Consider the following 27,558-nt stretch of genomic DNA (forward strand, 5'->3'; position numbering starts at 1 on the left):
TAGGTATTGCATTCTTAGGTCAAAACAAACGCAAGTGCAGGTTGCCAGATTGAGGACCAGCAAGGCTGATTTAACTCGTGTTCTAAATAAAACAATGGCACACGATAGAAGGAATACTTTCCCTATTAAAAGGAGTTTTTAGTCTAACCAACACGTTGTATTGATATATTAGAAACGGCTTCTATTTCTATTTCTCACAGGTGAATAACAGGATAAATGACAATAGTCACCTCAGGTACACCTCCTGTGCTTTATTCAGTGTTAAATGCTAACAGTGTGAGCGTGAATGCCATTTTACATGACATTTATTGCCATACTACTGAAAGCAGCAGCAGATAGCTCACCTCAGATCTTGAAAATAAAATAAACCATTTGAAATTAAACTTTAGAACTGACTTAAGCCAAGTTAACAAATATCAATCATTCAGCATGTACATTTAATAATATTAAGGAGGTTTTTTATTTATTAATTAGATCATAAACCTTACCATTTCATGAGTAAGTGCATATTCAGTGCTTCTGAATGGCTGTATTTACATTTCTGTTGTTTCATCTGGTGTAAACAGCCAAATTGCTTATCACTGCAAATCTCGTCACGTAGCGTGTTGTAAGGACACAGGATTATAATATAACCTGCTCACCTAATGTTTACGCTCGTAATATTTATATTATAGGCTAATAAATAACCTCATGTGGAACTCTGAATCTGCGTCTCATTTCGGAGTCTGCTACTGTCTATGTAGGTCGCATTTCGGTCATAGACGCATGTTTTGAGAGCCTTCCTGACTCAATTAATGAAATATGCAATTTTTAATTAAAGCAACCTGGTGTGCTAAATATAATTGGCTAAACTGGCATTTGGCGGGTTAAAATAACATAAAGACAGTGTTCCGGCACGGAAACCACATTTTCAAAGCAGAATATCTGACTTCAGCATTGTTTTTCAGAAAAAACAAGAATGTTCACTTAGCATGTTTTTTAAATATCTGCAAACATATTATGGTATTTTTATGCTTTAAAAGAGTCAAAAACTTACATACAGCACCTTTAATAAAAGTACTAATATTAGTGATGATATAGTTACAAAATGAAACACCACAGCAGTTTCTGATATTCTTTTTTTATTTTCCAGATGTGTCCATATTTTGTATTGGTGCAAACAACCTGCACATAAAATATTACAACTCAAAACTGACAACACAACATTTTGTTCCCTTCCTAATTTAGAAACAAGCCCCATGACTCCCCGGGTCTTTTTTGGGTGTCATATTTTATTTACCGAAACGTGAAAATGTTCTAACAGGCCTGTCACATACAAATCAGCATGGCACAATTTCATTTTAATTGACTGTTATCATGTTGTCTGTGCCGTATACCAGAAGGCAGGTAACAGAAATAGCTATGCAAATATAACAAACATTATATCTCAGAAGAATGCAAAACAACGCCATGTTTACTTTGCTGTAAGATGAACAGCTGTCTAGCAAAAGCTACCAAGTGCCTTAGTGGTTTCAACATCTTCATTTCCTCCGACAAAAACAGATTTCACAAGACTCCAGTGCATTGCTTCACATCAGATTTTTCCACGTAAATTCAGCACGGTCCTACACAATGTCCAGGTTATGCAATATTTGGTTTATTTCCTGACCTCCGCTACTGTATCCCAGCCTGTCCCCTTGTGTGGATCCATGTGAGGGATTAAGGATTAGGGCCAGGAGCCGGAGCTGGAGCTGGATTACACAGCTAACCGTTCAGGCTCTTTTTTCCTGATAAAGATGCTGTCAGTCTCATCACTCTCTTCCTCGCTGATGCCATCAGTCTTGAAGACTGCGCTGAAAAACATCTACCATCTGTTGAATTATTTTCACTTCAGCATTATATTTTGAACCTGCAATTATGTGAGACATCAGATAAATTATTCAGGGTCTAAAACAAAGAGATATTTATGCTGCGATTCTAGCAAGCAATAAGCATTTAGATCTTTGAAATGTAGGATACCTTTTTGCGAATAAGAAATAATTGTATTTTATGAATAAAATAATGACACAAATAATGTTTTAGATTATGTAATGTCTACAATATCTACCACAAAGTTGCTTGGTGTTTTTGTTCCACGTTTTGCTTGATAAATAAATTGTCTAAATAAAAATAAACATAACTACAAACATGTCATTTAGTACATTTAGAATATAATGTAGATATTTACATTAAGTATGTGTGTGTTCATGAAAGTGCATATTTACAACCCTGTCAATTAATATTTTCATTCTTGCTAGAAAACTTTGCATTCATTTTTAATTATATTCCTATCCAGGTTAACTAAAACTAAAACATGTTAAGGTAAACAAGATGCAAAATGTTACAAAATATTTCTTACATTAAAAAAGCCTCAGATATTCCACAAGTAACGGGAAGTAAACAACTTGTAACACACAACAATTCTAGACAAAAGGCCCAATCACACAGAGGAACTTGAATTAATTGAATTCAACTTTACAGTTGCGTTTCTTATATCCCGTAAGTGTGTTCACACTTGACAGGTTTGTTTTGATTAAATGAACTCTGGTGCTATTCGTCTGTTTATATCTAAAAGGGATCCCTTACTCCAACCTAACTGTCTACTTTTAATCTAATGATAATTATTTGGCATGTAGATGCAATGTAACTTAAATTCAATAAACAGACCATCAAAATAAAGTGTGACTAAACGAACCAAAAACAGGATATAATGTTACAATTATAATGTAATGTTGTGACCATAAAAAGTATTTTCTAATGATAGTAAAGATGTTACTCAACACAGCCTTTAGAAACATGCCTCCCTGCATTATTGTTTGAATGATAGAAGAATTTTGCTTCTGTTTTATCTATTTATAAACTGTTCTTCAAGTGTTCTCAACTGATTAAAAACCATCTCTATATCAGTGGTGCCCAAACTCGGCCCTAGAGGGCCGGTGTCCTGCAGAGTTTAACTCCAATTTGCTTCAACACACCTGCCCGGAAGTTTCTAGTTTATTTAGTAAGAGCCTGATTAGCTTGTTCAGGTGTGTTTAATTAGGGTTGGAGCTAAACTCTCCAGGACACCGACACTCCAGTACTGAGTTCGGCACCCCTGACTTATACAAATAACAGCAACACATCAGCCCAGCAATGCTTTGAATGTAAGTTTTGCTACATTAAATATCATATGCCGTTCAAGATGACATCATGAAATATATACACTACCTGACAAAAGTCTTGTCACCTATCCAAGCTTTAGGAACAACTAATAATAACTTGACTTCTTGTTGATCGTTTGGTATCAGATATGGCTAATATGAAAGGCAAAGAGCTCTAGATTACGCTTATTTTACCAAAATAAAATGAGACCATGCCTTGATTTTTTTATTATTTAATTAGGACTGTAAGGTCTGACTTTGCTTAAACAAAGTCTTGTCACTTAACAGAAGTAATGTACAGTACAGAATATAAAGTCATGGTGCAGTTCAAAGAGAATTAATATTGGGTATGACTCCCATGAGCTTGGACGACTGCATCCATACATCTCTGCAATGACTCAATGCCTCCTCCATCTTACCCCAGACATGCTCAATACTGTTCATGTCTGGTGACTGGGCTGGCCAATACTGGAGCACCTTGACCTTCTTTACTTTCAGGAACTTTGATGTGGAGGCTGAAGTATGAGAAGGAGCACTAGCATGCTAAGAATTCACCAAACTTGACTCATTTCTATGAGATTCTTGGGTCCATGCGGGTTTCAATAGGTCTTCAGCAGTATTTGTGATGTTTGGGATGCAGTTCAACAGATGATTCATCAGAAAAATCTACATTCAGCCACTTTTATAAATGATCAACTAGAAGTCAAGGTATTATTTGTTGCTCTTAAAACTAGGATTGGCGGCAAGACATATCTCAGGTAGTGTACATCACTAAGTTCAAGTTGACCTCCTTAAAAACTCAAAAAAAGAAATAAATAAACTACTGCTTTTTGTTCAAAAAGACTAAAAAAAAGAGTCCAGTAATCACTGACTTTTACTCTTGAAGCACAAGCAGAATTAATTTCGGTGTAGAAAAGGATCACTAATTATTATACGAAGACTTATGAAGAAATGGATGCTTTCACAAAAAAGCTTTAAATTCAATAAAATGTCTGCAAATCACTCTGACAGTAATATGCATGTTTTACTTACTTATGTACTTACCTTTTCCCAAATGTTTCAACTCGCTTTTAATTTCAGGTTTGGTTTCATAGAAAACAGGGAAAGATCAAAAATGCTTCAATACAGAAATACAGAGCTTTAATACAGAAATACTTTAATATGGAGCTTAAAACAAAAATAGTTCTTCTCATGTTATGAATATTCCCATCTGATGTTGAAATCTGAAGTTGTTTAAAAAAAAATCTCTTCACGTCATGTAAAAAGCAGCATACAACAGTATTTCACAATTTCTCTGTTGGGCTTGTGGTGAGGCTAGTTTCATGCTGTTCTAGATTGAATGACGTTGGTTTTATTGAGATTGATAGCTGTACGTGTGTGTGCTTCTTCTCCTCTGGACAGGTGGATGCTGTCATGCCATTTGGGTGCCTTGCTCTGCGAGATGGGCGAACATACAACAGCCTGTCAGACATCACTGACAAATACGAGATCGGACAGGTCCTCAAGGCGTGAGTGTGCATAGATCTGCTATTATAGCCTTAAGAAAGCCAGTCTATAAGACATAGACACATGATCTCATTAAACATTAATTGAGAATGCATTTCTTTCAGTACACTGGTGGGGTTGGTTATAAATAAAGCCGATTTACAACTGTACGGGGTATTCATTGCGGCATAAAATCCAGCAATTAGTATAATTTCTCTCTGCAGGAAAGAATTTTGTGAGCTGTGCCTGGTGAAGGAGCAACAGACGGACAAGGTTTATGTGTGCAAGAAATTCCTCAAGAAGGATGGCAGGAAAGTGCGGAAGGCAGCCAAGAACGAGATCATGATCTTGAAAATGTACGTGGTGACTCAAAACATCAACAGATGACGCAGGGTTTTGTGAGAGCTCTCATCTGAGAGGACAAAGAGAGAATTTCAAGAGATTGCACAGAAATCAAAATTAGGCCTGCTTGTAATTTGATACTTAATAGTATGTCGATCAGATTTCCAAGATGGAAACCGGGGACATTTTCCAGTGGTCAAGACAGCATTAAAATCTTAATTATGTTTAAAAAAAATAAGACAATACATTTCATATATTTTTATTTTCAATTAATATCGGGGTTGTTTAAGAAAAAATGGATATCTGAGCATCCTACTTAAAGGGATAGTTCACCTTAAAATTTAAATTTGCTATTAATTCACCCACCCTCACGTCAACCTGTATGATTTTCAGCTGAAGCTTAGGTGATTTAAATAGTGCAAGTCAATTATGTGCACAATGTGTTCACATGCACGTTTTTGCTTATTATGCTACATACGATATACCTGGATTTCTTTTGTCGGTTAAAGGTCAAAAATGGCTTAAACAAAGTCTGATTGGAACAGGTAATTTTTTTTCAAAATGTATTTCACACTGCTTGTAATCACCTTTATCAGCATTCTAGCAGTTTAGTTCATGTGCGCATATCTAATTGGTTTCCTTCCAATCGTCATCTTTGAATTCCATCAAGACTTCTTGCTCTTTACTGCAGGCACATCTATATAGAGTTGGCGGTAATATTTCATACTAGGGCTGCAAAGTACAGTATGTTGTTTCAGCATCGATAACGCAGTGTGATCATCCGCAATAGTCATTACATATGCATATATATATATGCATAACATATGCACCGTTTAGTCTGTATTATAATTTGTCTTTTTCGTGTGTTTTTGTGGCATGTGACTGAATGAGGATTTTAAAAGCATTCAGACATAAGAAACTGTAACATTTTTACCTAATAACTAGGGATGTCCCGATCAGATTTTGCCCTTGTGTCCGAGTCATTAGATTGAGTATCTCCCAAAATCCCAAAATAAAGAAGAGCGAAGAAACAGATCCAGGATGTTCCTTTTTTTTTTTTTTAATTAACAAACAGAGCATTTCTGTGAGGTAGCTTGAACAATCAAGTAATAAATAACATAAATTCTCTACTTTTGACTTTAGTGCAACAGTAAATAATAAAAAAAAATAAAAAAAATAAATATATATATATATATATATATATATATATATATATATATAAACATAATATAATATAATATAATATAATATAATATAATATAATATAATATAATATAAAGACACATAGCACCTCAATTGTGTTTGCATAGATATATAAAGATTTTATTAAAAATTATTTTTATATTAATGTATACAATTATTTTTACAATGATGACCATGTTATTTTATGTTTGATTGTTCAATTTTTGTCTTTGATTACTGTTAGACCACCATAAAAACCATAAAGTAATGTTTATTAAACTTTTATATTTTCATATTTAAACACTATATGGTTGTAATTTATTACATTCTATGGAAATGCACTGCTTAGAAAGACTTGATCACCACAGTCATCTAAATTCGTGAAATCTTTTTGAATAGGGCTATTTAAATCACATAGTGAAATTATATTCATATTGCAAAAGAAAATATCGCAATGTCAGATTTTTCTAATAACATACAGCCTTACTCCTGACGATAAATTGAAATCTCATTTAGATTACAGTCCAGAGTGACATAAAAATACTTTAATTACTTGGTAATTAAACACAATGCTGTCTTTTTGTAAGACTTCGATGTATCTTCAGGAGCCAGAGGTACTTATTGTATTTACTTATCTATTTGCCTGTATATATTATGTTTGACTCTCAAAGTGCCAGTAAACTGTTGAATTACATTTTATGGATCACAGTGTGCTATTATTTCTGTCCTCTCTCTCGCTCTCTCACTTTTCTTTAAGTACTTTTAATGTGAGATAAAGAAACTATTCAGCTTGTTTGCTGTGATGTGGTTCTTCCAGGGTCAAACATCCAAACATCTTGCAGCTGATTGATGCATTCGAGACCAGAAAAGAGTTCTTCATCATACAAGAGCTGTGAGTCTGACCTGCGCTTTCCGTGATCAGTCATGTTCCCTTTCCCAGTGTCATTCAGTAGGCCAAGGACACATCTTTCTACATCAGAACATCACTTTGGGAAATGCACTTCTTCTGTCTCTGCTCCTCATGCAAATATCCACAACCAGCTACAAATCTATTAAAACCCTGTCATCTGATTTAGCATGAGTGACTTTGTCATGCTAATAGAGCTATTAGGATTACAGTAATGAGTGGTTCTTATAGAAAATATAATTTCTGAATATTTTAGTAATTTAAATTTCGATTTAGATCTGAAAAGATCCTATATGTAGCTTGCAGGATGCTAGGTTGCAAATCTAGTGTATCGCAAATTAAATATTGGTAACACTTTACAGTAAGAGTATATGAATAATGATGTGTCAATATGTAAATTAAACTAACCACGAGTCACGAGTTCATTTGTGAATAACGGCTACCATAATTACTTCCTTGTATATGACTATTTGTGAATTTATGTAATAATTGTCAGTTTATCATTAATTTAACCATCATAAACTCATGATATGTTAATGTAAAATTATATCATGACTTTACTTAGAGGTGCACCATTCTTAACTACTCATATTCTCTTTATGCATGTCTGTCTAGTGTCTTTACACTGAATAACAATAGAAAAGTGGGTAACACCAAAGAGCATAGAATCACCAAGAGGCGACACTCTAGTGCCACTAGATGGCGCGGCGGCCATTTTGGAATGAAAATTCCAATATAACAACAGCATACTATAAGTCTGTAAAATAAACTATTAAAAGTGCTGATGATTGTGATAGTAAGTGTTGTATTGTCATCTTTCAGGTTGTAGCTCAGATTAAATGCGCTTTTTAAATAAATAAATAAACAAAGCAGCTGCTTTCCATCGCCACAGCAATCAGATCCAGTGGACTTCCGATCACTTTCACTACAAAATGACGGAATCCGGGGCTGTTGCTGGGCGCTGCTGTTCCAATGGAACGTTCTATTGAGAGTTGCCTCTTGGTCATTCTAAGCTCTTTGGTAACACTTTAGTTTAGGTCACAATTCATGATCTTAACAAACCATTAACTAACACTACTAGCTTAATAAAGCACTAATTAGCTGTTTATTAATAGTAAGGTTTGAGTTGGGTTCATCATAAGATCATACTTTATAACTACTAATGAATGGTTAATGGGTAAATAATAGGCAGTTATTAAGCCAGTAATAGCATAAATTGTGACCTAAACTAAAGTGTTACCGAAAAGTGTTCTGTCAACATCAACATGAACAGTTTAAACACTGGAGTTCATGAGTAGCTATAGTGATGTGCCGCTCCAAGTAAAGTCATGACTTAATGATACATTAACAGCTCATGAGTTCATGTTGGTGACATATAGCTTAAAATTAAATGTTAATTAATACATACATTAACAACATGTACTATCAAGTAATTAACCTCCTAGGGCTTAGTGGCCACCTACGTGGACAGCACATTTTAGCTCTTAAGTGGCTATTTAAAATACTTTGTTTTATATTTTGTTACAGACATACAGTGTCATCCTGCAACTATTTTGCAGCATATGAAATGTCCCAAACACTATTTTTCGCTGTCCAAAATGCACTCAAAAAAATCATATGTTGGCGTTAATTAACTTTTTTTTGTCCACTGGTTCCACGTAACTGAGTTAAGTTACCTTTAAGAAAGAATATTTATTTTAGTGAACTTAAGTTAGTTACATAAAGGTAATGTAATGTTGTTTAGTTCAATCAATGTAACATTCATAATTTAGCTTTAATCAATGTAGTTATTTAAGTTCAATTATTCTAAAATTTATATTGTTATGTTTAACCAAATGAAAAAAAACAGTTTCCGTTTCATTGAGTTTATTCAATAGCATTTTTACAGTTTTACAAATTGTCCAGCAATAAAATGATTATCAAAATCCAAATATTGTCTTTATCTGTATGTTCACTTGTTACAATAAGTTAAAATACTGTATGTTCAATATACTATTAAAATAATAGTAATACAAGTATTAAGTACATTAAAATCAATAAATGATTTACAAAAATAAGCTTACAAAAACATCATAAAATACAGTTTTCAAATTACTTTTCATATATTACAAAAAACATTTAAAAAATAATATTCTGCCATTAAATGAGTTACAAAAATATACTTAGAAAAATTAAGTCTTCTTTTGTAAACTATGCTGTACACTGAAAAAGCAGATAACACTTCAGTTGCTCAAAGAAAGATTACCACTTTAAAGCAAAGTAACACGATTAGCATTACACCATAAATTAGACCAACCATCACAGAACGTAATAGCTAGACACATTCATCTCTCTGGGTACCATTTCTGCACATTTGCACCAGACACTTTCTTACAACCACTTCCTATATCTAAAAAAAACAAACACAAAAAACATTGTGCATGAAGTCTGCTTCACACAGGTGAGTGGGCTTGACAAACCACATGTAGAAGCATTCTTAATTCTTAAAATTTTTTGTATAATTAGCACATCTTGGGTGTAATGCCTCTTCTTGTTGATTTGCTGAATGTCTCCTCAATTGTAAGTCACTTTGGACAAAAGAGTCTTCTAAATGTTAATGTAACTACTGTAGATTCATAAGGTGGTGTTGCACATCAAGGTTCGTGCTTCATCATGTCCAGCATCCTAAAAATGTTAAGTAAAAAAATAAAACGTTTACAGATCAAAGGTGAATGGAGGAATTGGTTTTAGAGGAAAATGCAAAATGTAAAAAAAAAAAAAAAAAGTAAATAGCTTACCGTGTACTCCCTCACAAGGGCTTTAAGGATGCATTCACACCTTTTTTTTTCCACTGGTGATGTTCTAAACGACATGAAATGACAATTAGTAATTTACTAAATAATTAGTAGTTAAAATTACTAGTAATGTTTACTGTACATCATTTTAATGTGTGTCTAGGCATCTAAAGGCATGGTACCTGGATTATCCACAGTCTCCTCAACCATATATGGGACAGAGGCTGAGCTGTAAACCTGAGGGAGAAAAAAAGATGCGAGTGAGAAAAGATTTGTAATAATAAAATATAATAATATAAATATATAGCATTTAGAATAATATATTTATAATAATAAAAATGAAAAAAAACTGCAAACTACTAAACTTAAAAGTTTAAATGTGTTAGATGACCAAACAAATAAGCTTACATTAAATATGTCATCATGCTAGATGTCATCCTATTTAAGTGTCACATATGCTTGTGCCAACACCACCTTTTAATTAATATTATGTAAGTTATCAAAACTGGCATTAAAACTTGACAAACTGCTTGACACTTATTTAAAATTAGACTATTTCTTACTATCAACGTTTGCAACTCTATTTTGGGGTTAATATATACCAAGTATAAAATTTCACAGGAATGCAAAAAAAACTAGAAATTTATCTGCCTTTAATGTGAAAAAAGACACAGGAAACATGACAATTTCATAACAATACTATACACAAACACAACATAATATTACAAGGAAGTTCATTAATGATTCAAATGTTGTCACAGCCTCAGTATAAATACATACAAAGTAAAATAAATCTCACCTGTGTGTCCATATTGGGGAAAGTTTTGTGTGCACGTTCTCAATTTGTACTGTAATCTTCATCTTTTGATTCCCATATTATGGCGCCAATCTAAAAGAGCTGAGAGTGATCGTTGTGGTTTGAATCTTCTTACTTCCTGTGTTGTTTTGAAACTGCGCATGTGCAGATATTACTTCACCTATTGACCAAAATGCAGTACTGCAGAAGCAACACAACTCCCTTTCATTCATGTTAATTAAGCTAGCTGTTTAAATATGAAAACTTACTTTTTCTAATTTTTTCCAACACAACACTTTTATTTTTAGTACACAAACATAAGCAAATTGTTTAATTTAAACATAGTTATATTCTTTGGACCAACAAAAGCCAAAATTCATTTTTTGAGTGTGGGCAAAAATTTGATAGCCAAAACATGTTCAAAAAAAATCTTTGTCAAATATGCATTACAAAACAGTCAGGAAAAACTGTTTTTTATGTAAATTTGGACCATGAGTCCACATATATGGACATAATTTTTCTCTAAAACTACATCATTTAAAGATTTCACATGTACATGTGTAATGAAAATAAAGTTGAATCTAATCTCATCTAAAGATGATACTTAGGTTTAAATTCTTATTAGGTTCCAATAAGCCCAAATTGTAAAGAGAACAAAAAACTGCATGGAAAAAACACCTTGGGCCTTAAGAGGTAGCCGTTATTCACACATGAACTGCACCTTAACTCATCAATAGCTCATGATAAAGTAATGTTTAGTTCACATATTAATACATCATTATTCATGTTCTGTTGTTGTAAAGTGCTACTGAAGTATCTTAATTGTTTGAAGGACATCAAATGTCATTGGTGGTAAACGCTATATCACAAGATAATTTTTCTTCACAAACAAACAGCTTTACTGTTAACATGTGGAAAAAAATCATTGTGCTTTTACTCATAAACAGTTACATATTTGGATGAAAGTTTAGCATGATTTTAATTATGATGCAAATGCTAATGTGTTTAGAAAAAATAAATAGAAACATTTGTGAAATTACTTTTCATGGAACAGAATCTACACTGTAAAATGCAATTAGTTACTTTACTTTAAAAAGTGAGTTCAACTGAATCCTTAAAAGGGACACGCTGACTACTATAAAAAAAAAAGAGTTAGAACTTGGAACTGTTAAGTTGACTTAACTTAAGCATAACAAGTAAATTATTTTAATTCTTAATTTTAAGGCAACAAGTTTGCTCACTTTTTAAAGTAAAGCCAACTAATCACTTTTTACCGTGTAGAGTTGTAAAAATGTCAACTTTTATCCAAAATAACTTAAAATAAATGACTTAATTTTTTAAATCTTATTGATCTATTTCCAAAGTGTTATTAATGTAAAATATGCACACAAACCTCTAATGAACAAATATTTACATCAATGTAAAGGAATATTTTCAGGAGAAGCTAAATTGGATCGCCTAAATCAATTTCAGTTAATAGCACTAAATTATGCAATTAATACACTTATTAAAACACAAATGAAATTTAATAATACAATTTAATTTAATTAAAATTAAAACTTTTGTCGAATAATATTATTTATTGGCTCTAGATTTGTTTCAATTAACTTACATTTATAACTTTAATCTTTATAAAAAATCTTACTGTAAATTTATTGTATTGTAACCTATTTTATTGATCATTGTTATAGTTAATGTAGATTGTACAATAACTAATGTTAATGGGACCTTGTTGTAAAGTCTTAAAGATTTTCTTTTAATTATATTGAATATATTTATAAACAATATTATATTTATTGAACTTTCAATGTAATGTAATGCACATTTGAGCATGTTTTTATGTAACAGTTAACCAGAATCCTTCAGTTATAGCACTGAGATACTTACTATCCCTCAGCAGTTGCTAATTATTTCATTACGAACCACAACAACAGATTTTGGTCAGTTTGTGATGCTCAGGGGCATCCCACTTCAATTTAATTTTCATAACGTAATGTTTTTATTCACTAAGTATATATTAAAACATGGCTGTTCATCTGTCTATATTAGATTCACAATAGCAGAGTTTTTCCAGCTGTCAGTATTTTTTTCCAGCTGTCAGGCCATCTCTCAGCCCAAGGCCAGCATTATTCAGAGACCCTTGGGCATTGAATCTATTGGCCCAAGGCATAATCCCTCCATGACTTATGTATTAAATTTAAGCAACCTTACTTCCTATTACATAAAGAGTAAACAGGGATTAACTTTACAAATATATCCAAATCTCCCCTTTTTGACTGTGTGTTTATCACAGGGCCACAGGTGGAGATGTGTTTGACTGGATCTTAGACCAGGGTAACTACACAGAGAGAGATGCGGCCAATGTGATCCGACAGGTCCTAGAAGCTGTGGCGTACCTTCACTCCCTCAATATAGTCCACAGGAATTTAAAGGTTGGTTGCAATCATAATTTGACATTATTAATTAATAGAAAAGCACATTGCATTACACTCACCGGCCACTTTATTGGGAACACCATACTAGTACCGGGTTAAAACCGTTTTGCCTTCTTCGTGGCATAGATTCATCAAGGTACTGGAAATATTTCTCCGAGATTTTGTTCCATACTGATATGATAGAATCACGCAGTTGCTGCAGATTTGTTGGCTCCACATCCCAAAGGTGCTTTATTGGATTGAGCTCTAGTGACTGTGGAGGCCATATAGTGTAACCAGTTCAAGAAACCAGTCCGAGATGATTTGCACTTTATGACATGCGTTATTCTGCTGAAAGTAGCTGTCAGAAGATGGGTACACTGTTGTCATAAAGGAATGGACATGATCAACAATAATACTCAGGTAGGCTGTGGCATTGACACGATGCTCAGTTGGTACTAATGGGTCCCCTACACGATTACACCACCATCACAAGAAGCCTGAACAAGGCAGGATAGATCCATGCTTTTGTGTTGTTGATGCCAAATTCTGACCCTACCATCTTAATGTTACAGCAGAAATCAAGACTCATCAGAACAGGCAACATTTCTCCAATCTTCTATTGTCCAATTTTTGTGAGCCTGTGTGAATTGTAGCCTCAGTTTCCTGTTCTTAACTGACAGGCATGGCAACTGGTGTGGTCTTCTGCTGCTGAAACCCATCCGCCTCAAGGTTGAACCTGTTGTGTGTTCAGAGATGCTTTTCTGCATATCTCGGTTGTAATGAGTGGTTATTTGAGTTACTGTTGCCTTTCTATCAGCTCAAACCAGTCTGACCATTCACTTCTGACTTCTGGCATCAACAACATCAACATTTGCACCCACCGAACTGCCACTCACTGGATATTTTCTCTTTTTTAGACCATTCTCTATAAACCTTAGAGATGGTTGTGCATGAAAATCCCAGTAGATCAACAGTTTCTGAAATACTCAGACAAGCATGTCTGGCACTAACTACCATGCCACATTCAAAGTAACTTCAATCACCTTTCTTCCCCATTCTAATGCTCAGTTTGAACTGCAGCAGATCGTCTTGACCATGTGTACATGCATTGAGGTACTGCCATGTGATTGGCTGATTAGAAATTTCCGTTAATGAGCAGTTGGATAGGTGTACCTAATAAAGTGGCCGGGGATGGTATAAGGAGTGCATCACAGCTGTTTGTAATGTTACCTTTTTTATATAAAGAAAGATTCGAATGAGTGAATATAAAGCTGTTCTTCCATGTTAAAGAGGTGATATGATGCCATTTTAAAAGGCCATTATTTTGTTTATTGTGTACTACAATAGGTTAGCAGGCTTTAGTGCTTTAAAAATGTATTATGTTTCACATATTACTGCAGTTTACACTGCACTGTTTTCATCTAAAAATGGAAAACATTTTATGGGTTGTAGCCATTAATCTACATAACAGTTGCACTTTGTAAGCCTGATACTTTCACTTTAACTAAGTTTTAAAGTGCACATTTTGAAAATGGTACAATTATCCTCTCTGTGTGAAATTCTGTCAGTGAGTAGAACACAAGCTTATTTCTGTGACATGCTCAACAAGTTCAAGGAGACAGAGATGGCAGAAAGCACATCTTGTGTTTTTACAAATTCAATTCAAGGTTATTGTATAATGGACTTCACAATAATAATTGTTAAAAAAAACAGCTTTACAAAAGATGCATGTTATTACGTTACAATCAAAATCAGGAAAAAAGATAAGGTGTGGGTAGGATGAGCAGTATAGCTGTCAAGTGTAGCCTATACATTAATCCACAGTTATACAATATAATGAACTTTTCAAAAGGATGATGTCTATTCAACTTTTGTAGATTTATTATTTGTTATCACATTGGGACCTTGTAACATGGGGTATTTATAAAAAAAAATGCATATAGAGAGGAAAGAGTGTTTCCTAAATGCACAATATTTTGGTTATTATACTTAAATAATGTTATACACTGTAAAAAAAAAAAACAGCAATTTTCTGGCAGCTGGGGCTGCAGAAAATTACTATATCAATTCTTGTGATTTTAACTGTAACTGAACAGGTTATTACTGCCATTTTACTAATTATTACTGAAATTACACAGATTATTACTGTCATTTTACAAATTATTACTGTAAATATATAATTTATCAATGTAATTATACAGATAATTAATGTGATTATAATGATTATTACTGCAATTATACAGGCTATTACTTTAATTATACAGATAAATTTATGTGACTATAAGGATAATTACTGTAATTGTGCAGGTTATTAGCATAATTATACACATTAATTTGTGTAATTATGCATGAAATCTCTTAATATTCCATGAAATTTTTTCACTTTTAACATACCTTTAAAACTGGGGGAAAAATAACAATTTAAAGAATGATTGAAAAAAAGCTTAGGTACAAATAATTGCTGTTGTCATAAAACACTGTAAATGTAACTATAAACTATAATATAGTTTAACAAATATTTTAAGGATATGTAGGTTAAACTCCAAAACTATTTTCTTGAGAAAATACAAAACTGTTTTCTATCTCATTTTTTTATAAATTTGTGTTTATTTTAAAAATAACACATTTGGTCATTGTTTAACAACAAAAACAATGTTAATGTCATGTGAGGACACCTGCACAACAAAGTTGAGGATCAAATAGCAGTTTATTAACAGAATCATCTTGCAATTAAAGGTTGAAACAGGAACGAACAGGTGCACCGATAATCCCAAGCGTAAAGGCGGCAAACAAAATAAAGGAGTCAAACACTAAACAGTTTAAGACTCAGAAACGATGTGTCTGTGTGTGCTGAGTTTATAGTTCTTGAAATCAGTCCATAATGATATTCTGGCTGTGTGCATGTAATCAGTTAGAATTAGGGTGCTTTCACACCTGTGAATCGATTCAGTTGTTCCGAAACAGAGATTACAATTGTTACATTGTTGCTCTTTGCTCTTGGAGCGGTTCGCTTTCACACTGCAAAGTTTCTAATCGGACCAAAAGAGCTAAAACAAGTCATGTGGGAGTAAACTCTCCTTACATTGGTCAGAGTGTCAGGGTTTATTTTGCAGCGTCCCGCTTAGCTTACAGGAGAGGTAGTGGTTTGGTGGTGATTGACAGGGTGCGCGCGCAATCGAGCCGAGACCACCTCATTCAAGCGGTCTTGGAGCGATTACTTTGGCGCGGAACAGAGCGCGATTGCCCTGTTCACATATGCCAAACGAACCGCGCTAACTGGGCAAACGAGATACGTTCCGAAACAAAAGTGTAGGTGTGAAAGCACCCAGAATTAGGAACCTGAGTGTGCGAGGTGCACGCTGGGAGTTGTAGTTTGTTAAAGTAACGTGTGTAGTTTTCCAGCGACCCGCATCCGCTAGATTACTAGTGATCATCACAGTTCGCATAGCAACATTAGAGTAGTAAAATAAACATTTTATAGTTTACAGTGCATACATTATATGCAGCCTACAAACAATAAGCTATTATTTTACCTTATTAACCTTATGTTAATCTTCATATGTTTACTATCTTCACTAAAAACAATTTGACAGAATTTTTGTTTCCTAATTTTTGCAGGAGTAATCTGTAAATATTAGCATAAAATTACGTGTTTCTCTCAAAAAATACATGACATTTCCTTTAAAAAGCAGAAAAATAACGTAATACCAAATTACAAGCAATAACTGTAAATTTAATGTTCGAATTTTTTCTTACAGAATATATCTGTAAAACAACAGGCATTTCACTGGATATAAAAAAAACTAGATAATTCTGTAAAAAAAAAAAAAAATACAGACAATTACCTGTAAAATAACGTTTATTTTTTACAATGTACTGCTATTGCGCTAGAGCCTATCTAGCACACACACACACACACACAATATTTAATTCATAGCACTGATAAATTGACATCGCAGCCTGCTCAACATCAAACTAAACTGCCAAAAAAATTAATCTGGGAAAAGAGATGTCATGGTAAGGACATTTTCACACTTAACATTTTTTAATGTCAAATTTTTCCATCACTTTAAAAAAAAAAAAAAGTTTATTTGACGAAAAATGTTTAGTTAATGTAACCTTTAAAGCATATCGGTTTTGTCTCTGTGACATGTTTTGAACCAGTTCCTACGAATGATTGGCCAGCAGCTGACTCACAGTGTGTTGTGATAGGCTTAAGTGAAAATAATATCACAGATATTATTAAAAATGTTCAGTTTATAAAGCTTCTAAAGCAGTTTTAAGCACAAACTGTTAATAATGATTCTCAAGGCTGAGTCAGATTCTGAGAATACAGAAAATCACGAAGAGAGACCTGAACCAAGTTCAAGAATAAATAAAGCAAACCATTTCACTGTTTTAATTATGCAAAAGCAGCATCTCCATGAAATGACACAACACAACAATTTATTAAAGCCTTGTTTTCTTTCTTTGCATTACTCTAATATTTTAAAATTTGAAATACATGTTTATAAGAGAAATATCTGAACTATGATAGCTAATTTTAATCTGTTAAATTAATCTTTTGTAGGAAATTACGTGTGTAAATTCATAGATATTACACATGCACAACAGATAAATTATACAATAAAGGAATAGAACAACATAATGTGCTGCATGCATGTGTCTGCTGTGGTGTATTAAATGAAAATCAGTTATATTAATCAAACGCCTTGTCCTCTTTGACTCATAACACTGTACAACTGTAATATTACAGGTGCTCCCTGTGGGTGTCATTATTGTTCCAAACAAATATAAAAGGAGCAAACAGTATTGCCGCCTCCTGTGGATCTAATGCTTCATACTAAAGTCATTAAGGTTATGAAGCTGTTTGTCAGGAGACAACACGTGTTTGCAGTGCCCTCTAGTGCATGGCAGCAACACGCTGTGCAGGATATTAGCGGCAGACACTCTTTGTTGCTCAAAGCTCATTCTTGTTAATCACGCATAATTCTTTGTTGCCTCCTGGGTGAAGCTTTGATGTATTGCCTTTTAAAAAGATAGTTCAGACAAAAAATGAAAAGTACTAACCATTATTTTGGTTCCTTTAGGAGTTTATTTTTAAATGTTGGAAATTAGTAGCCATTCATAAAATAAAAATAATAAACTAAGAATTTCAATGGTTACAGGTTTCCAACATTCTTCAGAATTTCTTCCTTTGTGTTCAAAAGAAGAAACAAACTCAAAGAGGTTTGGAACAAGTAGAGCATGAGTTAATTATGACAGAGTTTGTATTTCTCTGTTAACCATCCCTTAAGGCTTGTGCTTGAAATATCCCAGACTGAGATTCATATGTTGTAAGTATAGTAGGTCAGCTTTGTTTTTACTGAATTATATTTAGGACAGAACTCATTATTCACATTGAGTGTGAGTGAACGTTGTGTCCTGTCTGCTCTCTCTAAAAAAGGAATATCAGCATTATTTGGGCCACAGTGACCTCTTACTGTATTCTTTCATACTTTGGCCTCGTGCCATGTCTTTCATCCCATCATTATTTATTGATCTCGCTCTCTTTCTGCCATTTCAGCTGGAGAATTTGATGTACTACAGAGAAAGTAACCACAACAAAGTTGTGTTGCGGGATTTCTACCTATCCAGGTTTGAGAACGGTTCGATCACCGAACCCTGTGGTACACCCGAGTATCTAGGTATTTATTCATCACATGATCGTTATTTCTCCTTTATTCTGAGTGTGTGAAAGAGTAACCTTCACATCTGTTTCTCATATTTGCCGTCAGCCCCTGAAGTGGTGGCACGTCATCGCTATGGAAGACCAGTTGATTGTTGGGCAGTGGGGGTCATTATGTACATACTGTAAGTTTGATGTTGAGATTCAGTTGCTTTTGTCAGGGATTCATTATCTGTGAAGTGAACACTGTTAATGTCAAGCAAGCAAAGCATGCAAAGCACACACACACATTTGGATATGTTTGACATGAGAGAGCCGAGCCATTCATGCATATCTGTGAAGTATTATTTCTACATGACACTACATTTAGCTCCACTTTAAATAAATCTGTTTAGGCTTGATGTTTACAATAAAGTTTGTCTTTAGTGAATTGCATTATAACACCTATGTTGACTGGTCAATCATTTTGAAAATATTATTTAATATTACTCAATCAATTTAAATACCAGTGTTGCCAGCTTTGTAGCTGTTCCTGACCATTTAATCAGTTGAAAAACCAGCAAGCATCAATTTTAGCTATATTTAAATTAACTGGGCAATGTCAACTTTTTCAAAAATTATTTAAAACAACCATTTTTGTCAGTAAATTACTTTTGTATGGGTTAAATTGCTGTTTAAGTTTATAATAGGTAGAAAAAGCTTTTAAATGTACGAGGTGCATGTTACCAATTTTTAAAGTTTACCTTTTGTTTTATACCTATATTTGTAATATTATTTTTCGGCTCTGACAACTGTTACATTTAAAACATTTAGAGTGATGGTAGCTAAATACACAGCCATTTATACATATGCACACACACTCACCGGCCACTTTATTAGGTTCACCTTGCTAGTACGAGGTTGGACCTCCTTTTGCCTTTTTGCCTAGAACTGCCTTAATCCTTTATGGCATAGATTCAGCAAGGTACTGGAAATATTCCTCAGACATTTTGCTCCATATTGACATGATAGCATCAAGTAGATGCTGCAGATTTGTTGGCTGCACATCCATGATGGGAATCTCCCGTTCCACCACATCCCAAAGGTGCTCTATTGGATTAAGTGACTGTGTAGGGCTCTTGAATACAGTGAACTCATTGTCATGTTCAAGAAACCAGTTTGAGATGATTCGCGCTTCTTGACATTCTCCTCCGACCTCTGGCATCAACAAGGCATTTGCGCCCGCAGAACTGCCGCTCACTTTGTATTTTCTCTTTTCCGAACCATTCTCTGTAAACTGTAGGGATGGTTGTGCGTGAAAATCCCAGTAGAAGCAGTTTCTGAAATACTCAGTCCAGCCTGTCTGGCACCAACAACCTTTCCACATTTAAAGTCACTTAAACCACCTTTCTTCCCCATTCTGATGCTCGGTTTGAACTGTAGCAGATCATCTTGACCATGCCTAAATGCATTGAGTTGCTGCCATGTGATTGGCTGATTCAAAATTTGCGTTAACAAGCAATTGGACAGATGTACCTAATAAAGTGGCCACATGCAATATACAATCTTATATTGGCACAAAAAATTAAATCTTTATTTTTTGCTCTAAATTAAATTGCAATAAATCTACAGCATTTATATAAGTCAATACATATTCATGATCTTGAAGGTGATGCAAATTTAATGCAAATTATATTTGTAGGTTGTCTGGAAACCCTCCATTTTATGATGAAACTGAGGAGGAAAACACTGACATGCACAACCGGATCATCTTCTGCCGCATTGTTGGTGGAGAGTTTGAGTTTGACTCGCCATACTGGGATGACATTTCTCCTGCTGGTATGACAATGGCCGTCTGAGAAGTCCCTGTTTAAAACTAGTAATATCTCAAATGTGTTTTACATTTCTAATGCATTAAAACATTGCTTCATCTCCTTTGTGTCCTTCAGCGAAAGAACTAGTCTGCAGATTTATGGAGGTCGACCAAATGCTGAGAATTACAGCACAAGATGCACTTACACATGAATGGTATAAGACTATAAACAAATGCACTAAAAACCAAAGCCCCTTTCTACAGACAACATCTCAAACCATTTTTTGCTTTGTTTTTGGCCAGGATTGCTGGAAATGGTGCATCAGAAAAGAATTTGAAGGAAGGAGTTTGTGCTCAGTTTGAGAAAAACTTTGCAAAGGCCAAATGGAGGGTAAGAAGAATCAAATATCATTTGTACAACGATGTACAATTCATCAAATGTCCCTAATAACTCACTTTTCTAGCACACACAGCAAAATAAATATTAGGATAATGGATACTGTAAAGATGGTAATGGCACATTAAGCTGTGGTTTAATCAAGCTTCTGACGGTTTTTATATTGATGTTTGCTTTTTCCTTGCATGTGATACCCAGGAGTTGAAGGTACTGTTGATATTCGCGGGGCAGACTAGAGGCAGAGATTCTTTTCTCTGTATAACAATCTTTGACTTGGGCCCTCATATTTCCTCCAACATCATATCAAATCGTACAATAACACACACTGCTGCAGCGTTTCATGACATGGCCTCATTCTTTAAGCGGCAATCATTCAGGAAATATGTAGTTCAAGTCTGATTGTTGGAAAGACTCTCGCTGTATTTAAGCCTCCCTGTATCTGCACACCAGTAACTAACAAATTTATCACTGCCCAGCTGGTCCCATGTGCATTCAGTCATATGCCGTCTGGCTTCTACTCACAGTGTCCTCGATTTTTCCAGTTGGAATTCCAGTTAGTCCTTCATTCACTCAATAAAATTTCCAGATTTCCAGACTTTTCATCGTATTGTCACATGTATGAAAGTTGTCCCTGTGTTTGTGTGTGTTTGCCACAAAGGACCAGAGTGGTTCTTGTCAAAAAAGAGAGAGAGAAAAGCTGAGATTTGTCCTCGGATGACTTGCAGTGGCCCTGATTCATGGATTCATGTCATGCTTCTGTCAATGACACATGCATATCAGTTGGTGATATTGTGCTGAAGGTTATTATGTGATAGGGAATGCTAACAATAAGGGCGAAACTTTATTAAACATAGGTTAAAAATAGGGATTTATTTCATTATTGATACTGATCCTATTCACGTAAAAATGTAGCATTTAAAACACAAGAAATCATTATATGCAAAATGATAAATGATATTGGTCATACTTTATTTTTTAGGCTACCATTCTATCTATTTATAAACCATGATGCCGAATATTTACTTCAGAAGTAGTAGTAAACAGCCAATATCTTAATACGCTTATTTTACACGACCGCCATTTTAAAGAACCAAAGCGAGGCTGCGGTGGGAAAAAACCCGGAAATATAGGACCAGCACTGTAAACATTGCAGTAACATGCTGTGGACTACAAACCTCCAGCTATTGACGAGCTTTCAAAATGCAGAAAAGGTGTAAACATCACTTTAATATCATTCAGTAAGTTTAATTTAAACAATTAAAAGCAATTTAGCATCAAACAACATCACAATCTCAGTGATACGCTTAAATGTCTTTCTAGGCTTCAGTGCATGGCACCTGTTAAACACCGTGGGGACGCTTTCCTGCTTCAGCCTATGTAACCCGTGAGCGATAGAACACTGCAGTCCTCTGTAGCATCCCCTCGTTTTATCTGTAAAAGTGTTGTCCCGGTAGTGTACTTTTAAAACCGTCTATTTTTCACTAGCATCGAAGCGCTGCTGAGCGTGGATGACTCGACTGATCTTCACGGCTGCTTCGCACTGCAGTCTCTGTGTATCTGTGTTTGGTTTGCACTCAGTTTACCGCTCTTCACCCAGTGCAAACACAGATACACGGAGACTAGAGCGCGAAGCAGCCGTGAAGATCAGTCGAGTAATCAAGCAGATCGCTCCTCTGTGTTTGTGCTCTGTAGCGGAGGGTGAACTGATGACCTTCTCGGCCAATCACAATCATTTCTGTTGAACACGTAAATACAATGGTAAATCAGCGCTGTTTTAAGAAAGCTATCAACAGTGCCTTAAATGTTAGGGGGAAGTTGATGGTTTTTCTTTTAATTCAGTATCGTGACGAGTCTAATATAGTAAAAGAATCAGTTCATTAACTTGAGTTTGATAAATGGCATCTAAACCGTGTGTTTAGGAAAGAAAACGTTAGCTAACTAGTGCCATTTCCCTTAACTTAGCTAAAAATAAGCTCTGACATCCCTTTTTATTTTCACCATTCATTGAGAACGGACCTTCGGGTCACTTGGAAGGCGGTGAAATTATAAATTTGTGTCACTTTCTCTTTGCTGATAAGATATATAGCCAGCTACACAACATTCCTATATAACTCCCAATGATACTTCCGGGTTTCTTCCCAACGCAGCCTCGATTTCGGTTTTAAAAATGGCGGTAGCGTGAAATCAGTCTATAATAGGCAGGTAATATGCCACTAGTTAATAGTAAGAATTGGTACTAAAGAATTCCAACTAAAGTGTTAACACGATATTAATTTGAAGGTTTGCTAAAAATAAAGATAAAGAAAGGTAATCTAAACATAAAAACTGGACAGACAATGTACAATTACCTGTTAATTAACAACCAGTAATAGTTATTTAATTATAACATTTAATTCCACTGTTTGGCCCCGGTGTACATTTCGGCAGAGAGTAAATTGTGCTTTAACATGTATGTTAGGCTTATTTAAGTCTTTTAAAAATAAACAATTTTTATACATCAATGCAGAATCATTTACATTAGCATTGCAATGCATCTCAAAACAATTGTAATTACCAAATCCATCGCTAATGTGCTTGTCTCATGAAAGAAGAGATAGAGAGGGAAACTGACTAGCACAGCTACAGTGTTAACAATGCATTTCACCTCCATAGCAAAGAAGACATCACATTGCTTAAAGTAAACTAAACACTAAGTGTTTTATTTCTTTCGTTTCACTTCCAGAAAGCAATTCGTGTCACCACATTTATGCAGCGTCTCCGAGCCACTGATATAGGATCGTCCGATGGGGCAGTGGAAGGCCAGGCCGAAGGGGTCAAAGCGGATGGATTAGATGGTAAGGGGATACAAACAGACTCAGGTGGCGTTTCTGCTGGGAGCGTGTCCCATGAGGTGTCTGTCGAAAGCAGACCCACAGAGAATCAAGAAGCAGGACAAACAAAAGTAGAAGAGAAAGAAACAGAGACTGTTGGCCAATCTAACAGCTCTTTGAAAATACAAGCAGAGGAGCCACTGAACAAGAAAGAAACTACAGAAGGCACTTCTGAAATAAAGGACAAACCAACAACAGGCGCAAACCAGAAAGCAGCATCCGTTCAGCCCATCAAAACTTCAGACAGCCGTGAGAACAGCATCCCTGTGGAGCCAGAAGCTACAACTCTTGGCAATGTTGAGAAGAAATCACCTTTCCATGATACTCCAAATCGACGCAAGATTGCTGCCAATCTCTCAATGGATCATAGTTCATGTTCTGAAGCCAAAACTGCTACCCTATCAACAGGAAATGAACCCCCTCTTCAATCAGAAGACAAGAAAGAAACAGTCCACGATATGACCGCAAGTAGCTGGTGTCAAACACAACTCCCAGAAGCAGTTGCAGAGAGGTCAGCAGAAGTTGGGGCACCTTCTGAGGTCAATCCCAAGAGCAAAGAGTTGAAGAAGGGTCGAGCAGACAAGGGTAGCCAATCGGTGAAAAACATCCAGTCAGTTTATGCAGGATTGGGATCTTCAAGTCTTGGCCAAGATCAAACTGTATTCGTGCAGGAGCTGCAGGAGATGGTCCATGGTGCATCGGGATATGGGAGTCCGTACTGTCCAACCTACTCTGTCGGGCAGTATGGAGGTCTCGATCCAGGAAGTGCAGCCAGTGCAGACTGGCAAATGGATTGCGTAATTGAACAAATTGAGAAGCAAATGGCTGCTGTGCTAGAGAAGATTGAGGGGGACATGCCTTCATTGCTGGAGCAGATCAGTGACCATCCTGAGACCCTACCAAGAGCAAAGAGTGCCAGCTCTTCCCCTTCACCTCGCCCTCGCTCATACCATCATTCGACCCCACCTCCCCTTCCCACCACCCCTCGCCCAGTAATGCCTTCTTTACCCCACCTGACCATTCCGCCCCCTTCATACCCACCACCTTCCCCACCCAGTCAAATCCAAGGTCACAGCCATCCAGCTCCCGAAGAGAGTACCAGTGATGGCCAGAAGTCTACAAAGCGGTCTGGCCAGTCACCAAGGGGAAGTGTGTCAGGAAAAGGGTTGTAAATATGCTAACAGGATGTGAACAGTCAAGAATAATGAAGGTACACTTTGTAACTGAATCTTTGGGATGTGGATTATGGATCCATTAGTACAGTATTCCTTTATGGGCTGTTCAAGTGGGCTCAAACATAAAAGAGCCTCGTTATTGATTGTATGTGATGGATAAGAAGCTTGTTTTTAAAGTGTAAAGAGGTAAGGAAGTAACTAAGCTAGTTGAATATATGGGAACACTATTTTGTATTATTAGAGGACACAGATAAGGTTATCCCACTATACATGGGTGTAAATGGTTATGCTCTACACTACCAGATCATTGCAAATGCTATTATGTTTCCTAAATAATAATTTCAGAATTATAATGTAGAGTCTGTGGAGAGTTTGGATACAAGAGTTTATATACTGTAACTTGAACATTTCTCCTTTAATGGCACTTGTTCCCTTAAAACAAGTCGGTAACCTGCTCTGTTTTGAAGAACCGCTGCACGTTTGCTCTTCGCCAGGTACTGGCGTTGGAGGGTGTTATCATTTTTTGTCACTTCATCCATCTTGGATTTTTGCTCTGAGATAGTGAAGTTGAAGCAGCGCATCTCTGTACTCTCATCAATCATTTTCCTTGTATAATATTTCCAATAAGGCTATTTAATTTATCTTTCTTATCTTTTGTTCTCACACTGTACAGCACTTTCTATAAGTCTTCTCCAGACATGACAGGTTTTCATTGATTGAGAATGATAAAGCTCAGATAACGAGAATTGATCATAACTTTGAGACTTTATATCTATATTCTCTATCCTGGCCCTTTTTTTAAAGTTATATGTGTCCGTCTATGTGTTTGTTAGATTCTCATTCTCTTACTCTCTTTTCTTAATTTATGATGCATATTAATATATCTTTGCAATGTATAATACTTTTGTTAATATATGCTAGAGTAACTAAGCTCTAATGTCTATATGTAAAGTCCTCGCAAATGTCTGTGAAATGTAACTGTGGCTTCCCCCTCCTCAGATATGATATAGTTTTTGGTGATGTGAATATTCTTCCAAGTTATTTTTTGCACTCTCTACATGAAAATTTAAATAAAATTCAGATCAAACCATCTTGTTTCAAAGGCTTTGCTTTTTTGCGTGACTTCTGGGTCGGTATACATTTTGACAGTTGTTACATTACTAGCTTGAAAGCATTATAAATATTACAAAATAAACTTGTTTGGAGTTTGATGAAGTTTGCTTAAAAGTAAAACAAAAAAAAGATAGATAAGTTTTGCAGCAGTTAGGTTCACATCCTTAGTTTTTAATGCTTTTCTGTGGTTTCTAGTTCACAAGAATGTTCGAGCAGCACAAATTTAAGTTATTTGTTCACCCAAAATGTTTTAATTTTCTGTGAATTTATTCTATGATATGGTTGTCCAAGATATAGGGGGCTTCATTCCTCAAATTAATTTTAAAGGAAACCTTGGATTTTGAGAGTCAAAAACTGTTGTGAATGTGCTTAGGACTGTTTGCAGAGGTTGTGTATTGGAGTCAATAATGATGTTTCTGTTCTTGCACAGACTAATTGTTTCGCCTTGTAAGACTTCAGTGTATCGTCAGAAGCTACTGGTCCTTTAGTTCTCTGAAAGTGCTGGTTGCCATTTACTTTAATTTTATACAACTCCAAGTAGGGCTGGGGGATATGGCAAAAATGCAATCTTGATAATTATTTTTCATATTGAACTATATATATTTTGATATCAGCTGTTAATGCTTCCAGATTTTAAAAAAAGTACCCCAACAATGACTGGAGCCACAAAAATGAGAGGGTTCATTCAATTGCTTAACTTTTTTTTTTTTGGCCAAGTAAATTTCAGTGGCCAAAAATTCTGTAAATCTCGAATATCAACACACTTCTAGATTCCAAATGTTGCACATTTCTGCTTTGTGATTGGCTCTTACATCAATATAGAGTAAAAAGTCCAGAGTTATCATTGTTGTTGACTTAAATTTTATTGCGATTCGATATATCATTTATCGGCCCAGCACTTTCTCCAAGTAAATTTACTACTAGTTTTGATGGCCTAGGGCTGTTATTTAAATTTAAATAATTTTTGGGTGAACTATTCCTTTAAGGATTTTTAAGATATAACACTATTCTTACAGGGTAATAATGCAAAGGAATGTTTTATAGCACTGTCACTTGCTATACTGTAGGTCAGCTCATCTATGCTGAACAAGACATACCTTTTCAATACAAAGTCAAAAGCTGCAACAAATAGGCCTGCTTAACTTCTTTTACAAGAAACAATGTCCTCTACATCAGGGGTCAGGTTTTTCTATCCAGTATTGTCAAACTTTGTTTACAGACTTATCATTTACCTTGGTGTTTACAGTACTGTATGTTTTGGATTTATTTACACCTTCTTCTTAAGTAGTCAGCTTCTTCTGAACTATTAATATTTCCAGAAATCCTTTTGTAAGCTTTGAAAAGGAATCACAACGACAAAGCTGTGCGTTTTGCTGCTATTGATGCTCATTCAAATTGAAACAATTGAATGTGTAACTTTTCCTATTAATTTGATAGTCATTTCAAATTATAAAGTGAATGCAAAGCGTTGAGAACATTTTT

The 27,558-nt window shown here is 35.1% G+C and overlaps 1 protein-coding gene and 2 long non-coding RNA genes across 12 annotated transcripts in view; 2 read left to right on the forward strand and 1 right to left on the reverse strand.

The window, feature by feature from the left end:
• The window catches only part of camkvl (CaM kinase-like vesicle-associated, like), a 111,305-nt gene extending 85,248 nt beyond the window's left edge, over nucleotides 1-26,057 (forward strand). For 3 of the 9 annotated variants that reach the window (XM_087305713.1, XM_087305714.1, XM_087305712.1), the window contains exons 3-12: nucleotides 4,560-4,666; nucleotides 4,868-4,999; nucleotides 6,985-7,059; nucleotides 12,938-13,076; nucleotides 18,628-18,748; nucleotides 18,839-18,914; nucleotides 20,411-20,547; nucleotides 20,658-20,736; nucleotides 20,825-20,912; nucleotides 23,641-26,053. In XM_087305713.1, coding sequence (XP_087161839.1) covers nucleotides 4,560-4,666; nucleotides 4,868-4,999; nucleotides 6,985-7,059; nucleotides 12,938-13,076; nucleotides 18,628-18,748; nucleotides 18,839-18,914; nucleotides 20,411-20,547; nucleotides 20,658-20,736; nucleotides 20,825-20,912; nucleotides 23,641-24,960 — 2,274 coding nt within the window. In that variant the 3' untranslated portion in view covers nucleotides 24,961-26,053. 9 annotated transcript variants of the gene reach the window in all.
• On the forward strand, nucleotides 7,158-11,781 carry LOC147838188 (uncharacterized). Its single transcript, XR_015523476.1, has 3 exons — nucleotides 7,158-7,717; nucleotides 8,309-8,693; nucleotides 11,033-11,781. It is a non-coding gene; the product is annotated as an uncharacterized LOC147838188 (long non-coding RNA).
• The window catches only part of LOC147838189 (uncharacterized), a 129,220-nt gene continuing 110,585 nt past the window's right edge, over nucleotides 8,924-27,558 (reverse strand). The window contains exons 2-6 of one of the 2 annotated variants that reach the window (XR_015523462.1): nucleotides 10,648-10,891; nucleotides 10,257-10,322; nucleotides 10,031-10,085; nucleotides 9,852-9,915; nucleotides 8,924-9,738 (exon numbers count right to left, since the gene is read on the reverse strand). This is a non-coding gene — a long non-coding RNA (uncharacterized LOC147838189). The remainder of the gene's footprint in view (nucleotides 9,739-9,851; nucleotides 9,916-10,030; nucleotides 10,086-10,256; nucleotides 10,323-10,647; nucleotides 10,892-27,558) is intronic. The other variant, XR_015523461.1, reaches the window with a different exon arrangement.

This window comes from Danio rerio, chromosome 23, assembly GCF_052040795.2.
Source record: "Danio rerio strain M-AB ecotype USA chromosome 23, GRCz13ab, whole genome shotgun sequence".
Taxonomy (NCBI): Eukaryota; Metazoa; Chordata; class Actinopteri; order Cypriniformes; family Danionidae; genus Danio; species Danio rerio.